Consider the following 9,412-nt stretch of genomic DNA (forward strand, 5'->3'; position numbering starts at 1 on the left):
GGTTATGCCTGACAGGATGCCTTAGGAGGTCGTGGAGGATACTGGAGCTCTGGAGCACCTGCCCCCCTTCACAGTGTACCCCACACTCACCCAGGCTTGGGGGTTTTTAAATTTTTATTTCAAAAGCTTGGATAGCTTCAATATCCAGGTCGTGGCAAAATCAGGACACGTGTAAAATACCTTACAATACATTAGATTCCCGAAAGGTACCAAAAAGTACAGTAAAATTAACACTTCCATTATAGGAAATGTATGACACAAATAATATAAAACTAAAAGGTGAAAAAAAGGTGACACTGGTTTTCTAAGATACAATTTACTCTTTACAACCAGGGTCCACAGGTCCAGGCTGCAGAGCGACAGCAGGAAGCAGACCCTCCAATCTGGTTCTGGGTAACCCAGTAATAAAAATCAGCCCATAATGCCGCTCTGGCCTCTTGAGAAACCACACGCTGCCTAAACAACTAGAGCTCTGGAAATATTAAACAGGAGAGTGATTTCCAGGGGGGAAATTTTAAATAAGATGCACATGGGACAGGCCATAGAAAGTTTGCCAAGTTAAATTTGGTACATAATTGTGTTCACTCGATATCCAAACAAAGCGTGTGTGGTCAGTCATCCTGCTGAAGCCTCAGTATGGCTTGTAGTTATTCTGATGGCCACCGCGTCGCTGGCTCTTCCCGTAATTTGTACTACCCTGACCTAGGGACAAGAACAACAATGAAAGTAGCTACAACTTGCTGAACATTTACCCCTGTGCCAGGCGCTTGATATGCATCCTCACCAGAACCAACAACTCTGTTGGTAGGATATCACCCCACCTTGTTGAAACCCAAAAGCTCAAAATCCACTCTCAGACAAAAGCCCAGCCTGTCCGACTCCAAAGCCCCTGCTGCCAACGGCCCCTGCCCTGTCTTTCCTGCCTCCCGGGGTGGGTGAGTGGATGGGGGCCTCCCTCTCTCCTACTTACTGTAGTCGTAGCCGGGGCCGTAGCTGTAATAGCCATAGGGCGAGTAGTCGTAGCCGCCATAGCCGGGCCCGTAGCCCTGCTGGTAGCCGTAGCCCTGGTTCCAGTAGCTGCCGTAGCCCTGATTCCAACTCTGACTCTGACCTGTGGGGGGAGCAGGGCACAGGGGCCCATGGACCGTTTAGCACACGCAGGAGCTAGGATGGAGGAAATCCTGCCCTTTGGGTGGCGAGGTTACTATGGCAACTCAGAAAAGCCAAGGGGCTGCTGTCCTGGTGTAGAGGGCCTGAGAGACCCAAGCTAGAGCTAAGAAGGCCAGGCCAGAAAACTGACTTCACTGGGGCAACCAAGGCAGCTCACTTTCATTCAAATCACCCACTGATCACCGCCACCCTCCCTGGCAGCTTGGCCGTAAAAAGGATGGAGTTCAGGCTTTGGAGTCAGAGGGGCCTGGGGATGGATGGAGGATAAGCGCCTGGCACAGCAATGCCCTATCCTTCAGCCCGCCCACCCACGGGTATACCAAGTCTCAGGACAGCTACAGAGCCAAGCACACTCCCACCTTGCCCCATGTCAAAACTTGGAATGTGATGCAGAGGCCTGCTCTGCCCTGGGGCCCCAGGCCACATGAGAAAGATGGGCTCTTCCAATCCAAGCAGCAGCACAGCATTGACTCAGGCGCCATTCCTGATCGCGCCCACCCTGCTGCAACGAGCACCCCCAAGACAAACATAGAAGCTCCATGCAGGCAGGGAAACAGGACCCGTCTTCATCTGGGTTCTACTCACCTCCACTTCCACCGCCGCCCCCACTGCCTCGGTTCCCTCGATTGCGATTCCCACGGCCCCCAGAGCCATACTGCTGCTGTTGATAAACCTCTTTGGGCTGAGCCACCTTGATTTCACACTGAAAGTCAAGAGAACAGTGGGTCATGCCAATGCGACAAGCCCTAACCAGGGAGTGTACACAAAAGCCTTCAATGATGAGCATTAAGGTGGTAGATCTTATCTGTTCAAGACATGCTGGAGTAGGAAACCATACTGGGACTAGTTCAGAACTTCAACTAAAACTCAGACCAAGATTCACACTGGCCTTTTTTGCTCAAACCTTTTCCCAGACTGCTTGAAAAACAATGAGACACACCCACAGGTCTGCTGATGGTCACCCTTGGCCACTCTATACCTTAACAAGTGGGAGGAGAGGGACAGCTGGGCCAGTGCCAGTCCAGTGTAGCAAGACACCACCTTGGGCAAGGAAGTCAGAGAAAGCTTTCCCAGGTAAGAAAGCTTTCCCTTTCCCTCCCCTGCCCCCACCCCAAGAAGAAATAAAATATTCCACTCAAATACACTATTGAGGTGGCAACCCTGACCTCTGTCTTACAGAGGGAAAAAGCCACTGGGGCTCAGGACAGCATTTCTTAAGGCCATCCCGCTGCTCCTTCCTCCAAGCATTGATCTACTATTGGGATGGGCCAGGTGTATCTCCCCAGCTAGGGCATAAGAGTCAATTTCCTCTCTGCTCAAAACTCTGCCTACTGTGGGTGGAAACGCCATGGACTTTCCTGTGCTCCTGCTTTTAAGTGTATTTTTAAAAAAAACTTCAACAACATTGGTCTCCCATTAAGACCAATTAAAAACCATTCTATACGACGTCCTCATCCATAGTCAAAAATTGGCAGATTACCCCCACCAAGTGATGCAATCTCATGTTCTCTATCCTACTAGGTTAAAACTGAATACAACCACCTAAATTACACTTATTTCACAACCAATAAGCAGCAGTTTGACTAACAGCACCACAAAACGGGCACTTCATGCCCATTTCACATATGGCACAAAGAAAAAGGCCTGTTTCCATGTCAGTGTCCACTAGGTAACAATGGCTCTTACCCAACAGCCCCCTATGATCCTCTTACAGAAAATTTAATGGCCCAATCACAAATCCAATCTTTCCAAACTCCCAGCCAGGACTGAGACTTCCAGGAGCCCCACCCTACCTGTCCCACCTTATCTGGCTGCCACTCCTGCTCAGGCAAAGCCTACCACACCCTGCCAGTGGGTCACACCCTCAACTCCCAACTGCCTCAGCTACCAGAACACTTAAGGCGGAACTAGCTAACCTTTCTCTTGTCCAGAGTTCAGGAGAAAGAGATGCCCCTCACTGCAAAGGACTCTGCTCCTTTGAAGTCAAAACTGGCCTTGGATTTAAGGTGGCCAGTACCCGGGGAGCTCTTTGGAAAGGATCTTTGGACTAGGGGTTAATTTAGCCAGCGACCAAAGGGGATGGAAATAAAGAGATGGGTTGTGGCTGGAAACAGATAAGAGAAAAGCTCTGCAACAATGTCCATAGCAGGAGAGGCTTCACCATAGAAATCACTAAGTGGCAATTTTAAAATCATCTGAGACCTTAACTGCAGGACTTATACACACTGCATTCTAGATCCGGAACACCTTGCCCTCTAGCTTCAATTCTCTTCAGGAACTGAAGAGACTGCTCACACAGTACCCATCCCAGAGGGGCCGCCCATGCTCCAGTATTCTCCTGCCTCCCTCACGTCCTGTCCTGCCAGCCTGGGAGGGCTGAAGGACAGGACCACTGGTCCCTATCAGGACAGCAGGCACTGCACAAAAACAGTCCGGTCCACCCTGGAGAACTCCTGGAGGTGGTTCAAGCCCTAGTCCACACCTGCAAAGGCCAGTTCCAGCAGAAGGCTAAGTGCACACACAGCTGGGGACACCTTACCTTACTTCCACTGATGGTGTGGAACTTTTTCTCCAGCACTTTCTTCACAGGTTCTTCTTCTTTAAAGGTAATGAAAACAAAGCCTCGTCTTTTGTTTGACTTTGGATCCATTGGAAGCTCAATGGCTTCAATCTGCAAACATAGGCAAAGCTCAAGACTCTTACCTCAGAGCCTATAGGGAACTCATAGGAAAAGGCCCACAAACACCACAGTGAAAAAAAGTTCCAGTCAGCCAAGGTGTCAAGGACCAGTAAGAAGGCAACATCACCGCAGCTGGCAGACCACTGTGGAGACCACACACTCACCTCCCCAAACTCGCCGAAGTACTCCCTTATCTTCTCCTCAGTGGCTTCAGGATTCAGACCCCCTACAAAAATTTTCTTTACTGGGTCTTTCTTCATGGCCATGGCTTTTTTGGGGTCAATGACGCGACCATCCAGCCTGTGCTCCTTCTGGTCTAGAACCTGTTCCAACAGAAGGGAGTTGGGGTCTAACTCAGCAGCATGACCCAAGACAAGGACCTTCTTTCTCTCAGCCATAAGACTCCCAACACAGGCACAGGAAACTGCTTCATCCCCTCCAAACTCTACCCCCAACCTGACTTCCCAACCCAATCTCCAGACTTGATCTGGTTTACGAAATCTATCAACCCACCCCCAAGACTTTTGACCATGCCCTGCACCCCTTTTCTTGCCTAGCCAGTTCCATAAACTTAAAGCACAGGCTAAAATTAGGCTGCTAGGGCTGGAATCCTCACAATCCACCCTTTACTGGCTATGTGATCTCTTCTATTTAATCTTCTGTTTTTTGCAAAATGAGGTTAAAGTAATGCCTATCTCCTAGCAACTGTGGGCGCTCTTCTAATCTTCTCAATGAAATGTTTGCTTTAGCAAGGTCCAGAATAGGCACAAGATAATAAATGGTCCACTATAAACCTTCCTTGATCACCCCTGCCCATACTCACTCCTCCAGTTAATCTCTACTTTTAATCCCCTGGAAAAGAACAGGATAAATTCTCAACCTCTCTGCTCTTCCCAGAGCATTCAGCTGTGCAAAACACATAAGCCAATCATGGTCTAAGAATGGTTATCTTGGAATACACTGAGACTCCTGATCGTGAACTACCCCAGCTTACCTTCTCCACACTGGCTGCATCTTTGAAGAGGATAAATCCAAACCCTCTTGACCGGCCAGTGTTGGGATCCATTTTTATTGTACAGTCAACGACCTCTCCAAATTTGGTAAAATAATCTTTTAGATCCTTTTTGCTGGTATCCCAGCTCAGGCCACCAACGAACATTTTTCTGAAATAGTGAGGTGAGACACATAGCAAAAAGCCTTATAACCAACCCGTGATTTTGGAAGGATAGACCCTGAGAAAGCTCTCACTGAAAGGATTAGAAAGCCACCATTCGGAACAGGGCTCTACCTCTGGAATATGTTAACGAGTCTCCCCTACCCTTCCAAACTCAACCTTGACCCTAATAAAGCCTCAGGTGACTCCGTACCCTAGGCTGGTTGAGGAAAGAAAGCACAACCTGGCCGGAGAGCTAGGACCTGAGGTCTCACAACCGGAAGGAATCTAATTTGTCTAACAACTATCTATCAAAACACTACAGTCCCTGCCACCTCCGATCACTTCAAGGAACTCGAGGCTTCCGGGGCCGAGTCAGAGTTCAGACCAGGACTCCGCCCCCGGCAGGAGCCGGAGGAGGGAGGCCCGGGTGCGCGCCAACTCCGCCCACGCAGCCTAGGCAGCGCGACCCGCCAGGCCCCGGCTCCGAGCTCACTCCCCTTCCGGGCCGCCTGCCGCAGGTCCCCGCGCCAGCGGCCCCGGGGCGGCGCTAAAGTCGACCCAACAAACTCTTGCAAACTCCAGCGCGCGCCGTAAGCGGGCGGCGCGGAGTTGCCGGTCTGCGGGCCGCGAGCAGGCCCCGGCCGCCCGCCCCTCCCCCCGCCGCGTGGCGCCAACAAAAGGCGGCCCCGGAACAAAGGCGGCGCCCCCGTCGGCCCGCAGCAGCACTTACCCCGCGTCCTCCTCATTCTTGCTGGCGTTGATCTGGTCACCCTCGGCGCCGTTCTGGTTGCCGGCCTGGGGCGCCGCGCTCCCGCCTCCAGCGCCCGCCGCAACGCCGGTACCAGTGCCGGCCGGCGACTCGCCTTCGGGGGCAGCCTCATGTCCGTTCTCGGTGGCTCCCGTCGTCTCCATGGGCTGCTCTTCACCCGCTTCCGACATGCTAGGCCGAGGCGCGCGGCTCCTGCAACGAGCAGCCACAGCGCGTCAGGCCGGCGCCACTCCCGCCCAGGCTCCCGCCCGCGGGCCCGGCTGCTCACCTCGCCGCCGATGACGCCGCGGGGCCCGCTCGTCCCCACCCGCCGAGGAGGCACCCGCGGGCTCGGCCGCGCTCACGCTCGCGCTGCCGGGCCTCTCCCCCGTCTACCGACGGAGCCGCTGGGACCTCGCGCTAGCCTAGTCCGCCTCCGCAGCCACAAGAACCCACCGACTCCAAAGCTCGCCCCGGCCGCGCGGTGCCGCCGCCTGACAATGCCGACTCGTGGCGCTCTTTATAATGCCGGAGCCAAGGCCACCTCGCAACAAGGTGCATGCTCATTGGCTTCGCCGGTCTGTCACTCATCCCCGTACCGGCTTCCCATTGGCCGCAGCGGCGCGCGCACGGTAGATCCGGGCGGGCTTTGTCCTCATTTTAGAATCCGCGCGAGCCGGGGCCTTGCGGAGGGTGCCTGGGTCTGGTGGCATGACGGTCCCGTCCCGAGTGGCCGGTGGTCTGAGCCCCGCACCGGAGAGGCGCAAGCCTGACCCTTCGCCTCTGAGGCCGTAGACCCTGGTCCCCGTGCGCCCTAAACCAGCACTGGCAGCCTTGGCCATTCCATTTCCCAAAAGAGGAAACTGGACTCCAGGAAGTCTCGGAAACCAAGGTCGCCCGACTGGAAGTGCAGAACCCGGCCTTCGGAGATTGGGCGCGTAGTGTCCTCCAAACCCCAAGAAACTGGGACGGAACCAGCCGTCCCCCTTGACCTTGGTGCCGTCCAAGCCACTCGATCCAGCCCCTTGTGCCTCTTCCCCCCGAAGCGAGAAGCGAGGAGGGGGCGGAGTTCGCCGGGTGGCCAATGGTGCTCCACGCGGGAGAAACTGTGGGACTGCGGTGTTGCCCATTCTTAGGTCGCTTGGCACCACCTTGACGATTAGCATCACATTTTTACTTTTGACTACTTAATATCTTCAATTCGTTTATTTTTGCTGAAATCTGTTTTTAAGAATACACCATTTCCTTGAAATCATGCAGTTTTGGGGAAGGGAAGAATAGTTCTTTTTTTCTAATATACAAAATACTTATTTATCTTCTTGACCAAGCTTGAAAGGCCTGTATAGTTATGATTCCTTTTAACCATATGGGTGAGAAATACCAAATGAAGAAGGATTAAAACTGAAGCTCGGGGGTTGCCAAATAACAGCAGAACACAAGTAGCTGACATCTCCCGCTGGGATCCTGTGGCCGGGCCCAGTGTGGTGGGCTGGGCATTCTGTTTTCTCATCTGGTCTCTTAACAACCCTATGGAAGTTGACAACCAGTTTATAAAGGAGAAAACAAGCCCAGAGCTCTGGTCTGAGGCTCACTTCCTAAGCCAACCTGCTCAGTCGTGTCCAGCAACCCGATGGTCCCAAAGAGCCTGACTATAGTTGCTACAGTCTCCTCTGTCCATGGAATTCTCCAGGGAAGAATACTGGAGCCCCTTCTCCAGGGGCTCTTCCCAATCCTGGGATCGAACACAGGTCTCCTGCATTGCTGGCAGATTCTTTACTATCGGAGGCACCAGGGAAGCCCAGTGAAGTTGCCATGAGAATGTAAAATGTCACAATTTCACATTTGGAAAAAAAATAAATTTCAAAAAATCTTAAGGTTTGGCCACACAATGCTGCATCTCCCCCAAGGTATCAACCACCTAGAGCTGGGACACCCACCCCCAAGTGAGCAAATGCCACTGGTTCATCCCAAGGCTCACCTGACCATTTCACTTTCAGGCTAGATTCACATATCTCTATAAAACCTTGGTCACTGCATAAAACCTTGGTGGTAAGGCTTGCAGGGAAGTCCCTAATAAACTCTCCACCCCAGTCTTTGCTCACCTACAGAAATAAGAACCAGGGTTTTGGGTCACAGGCAATGATGGGCACAACTGACCAAGCAATGAAGAAAATTCAGGTAATCAAGATCAAGTGTAGCTGCAGGACATAACCATTTATTTGTGTGTGTGTGTCAGTCACTCAGTTGTGTCCAACTCTGCAGATCCATGGACTGTAGCCCACCAGGCTTCTCTGTCCATGGGATTTTCCAGGCAAGAATACTGGGTTGCCAGTTCCTTCTCTAGGGCATCTTCCCAACCCAGGGATTGAAACTTGGTCTCCCACATTGCAGGCAGATTCTTTAGTATCTGAACCACTAGGGAAATCTGTTCTTGTCCAGTTGGATTCCATTAGCACAATTTGGGAAATGCTTTCAATGATATGTCAAGTCTGAAGGATGACAACAGTTAGATGGTGCTTCACAGTTGGCAAAATACCTTCACCAACCTTGTTTTTTTAGAGCTTCAAAATAACTTTGTATGCAATTGTCCATAGTTTAGACACAAAAACACTGAAATCACACAGCTAAAATCTTAGCCACAAAGTCAACACTACAGCACTTCCAACTCTCCATTGCTTCCAGTGCTCCTGACTACTGTAGGACAAGGGGGCTCTGAGCTGCTGAGTTCTTTGGTCTAAATTAGATCTCAGATTAAGTGATTTTGAGGCTCAAAGGAAACATACTTTATAAAGAACTGCAGAAAAATGGGGGTCAGTCTCAATACAGAATGTTCTTATATTGTACTCAAGAGTGCTTCTGACAAAGGCAGGTCACCAGGCTGTTTGGAACCAGCAGGAAGTCCCTTTGACACAAGGGACTCTTGTTATTTGGTCTGAATTACAGACGAGTTGAGGGCATCTTCTAAAACAATGAGGTTCTCAAATCGGCAAGGAGCCCAGTAACAACAGCATAGAAAAGAAAGGACAGACACAAAATGAATTTTGAAAGTTGTTTAAATTACATGAATTTTTCTATTGATTGATTGATTAATTGATTGAGTCTGGGCCTACAAGGTAGAACCTGCAAAGGTTAATTGCAAATATGCTGACTGTTGTAGCTGACTCCCATATGGGCCACTTCCTTCACCACAGCTCCATGGGCTTCAGCTCCTTTGCTTCTGGGCTGACTCTGGCTCCAGCTGGAGAAGACTTCCTAAAATGCAAGTCAGATCTTGTCACACTCTGCATGGAAACTCTGGCTGACTCCCCAGTACTCTAAGGATGAAGTCTTAACCCTGAATACAGGTAAGAGAGACAGCTGAGGCTCACAGAAATCCTTTCCCTCCTCCCTCCAACCTCTCTTCATCTTGAGTAGAAGAGCCAGTTGAGACACCTCCTGCCAGTTGGGCACCTCCCCCAGATCTCTTTTTTCCTGGACACCAGGTGTTCTGCCTGGCAGAGCTACATTATAGAGAAGAGCTGTTTCACCCACATCAGACTTGATGTAAGAAATGAACCTGTGCTGGGTCAAGCCAGTGAGATCTCTAATTGCAGCCTAGTCACACCTGACCATTCCACATGGCTGGAGTCACCCCAGTCACATCTCATGCTCAGCTCTC

General features: G+C 51.3%; 1 protein-coding gene across 3 annotated transcripts; it reads right to left on the reverse strand.

Moving 5' to 3' along the window:
- HNRNPAB (heterogeneous nuclear ribonucleoprotein A/B) lies at positions 97 to 6,768 on the reverse strand. 3 transcript variants are annotated; one of them, XM_018050577.1, is made up of 8 exons: positions 6,211 to 6,768; positions 5,737 to 5,967; positions 4,845 to 5,013; positions 4,015 to 4,173; positions 3,710 to 3,841; positions 1,756 to 1,873; positions 971 to 1,111; positions 97 to 702 (listed from the first exon to the last, which is right to left on the reverse strand). In XM_018050577.1, the coding sequence occupies exons 2-8, from the start codon at positions 5,943 to 5,945 to the stop codon at positions 632 to 634; spliced, it is 999 nt and encodes a 332-aa protein (XP_017906066.1). In that variant the 5' UTR covers positions 5,946 to 5,967; positions 6,211 to 6,768; the 3' UTR covers positions 97 to 631. The 3 variants fall into 3 exon arrangements, with proteins under 3 accessions (XP_017906066.1, XP_017906065.1, XP_017906067.1); XM_018050576.1 differs by having other exon boundaries at positions 6,044 to 6,768; XM_018050578.1 differs by lacking the exon at positions 971 to 1,111 and having other exon boundaries at positions 6,044 to 6,768.

The sequence above is a fragment of the Capra hircus genome, chromosome 7, assembly GCF_001704415.2.
Source record: "Capra hircus breed San Clemente chromosome 7, ASM170441v1, whole genome shotgun sequence".
In the NCBI taxonomy this organism is placed as follows: domain Eukaryota; kingdom Metazoa; phylum Chordata; class Mammalia; order Artiodactyla; family Bovidae; genus Capra; species Capra hircus.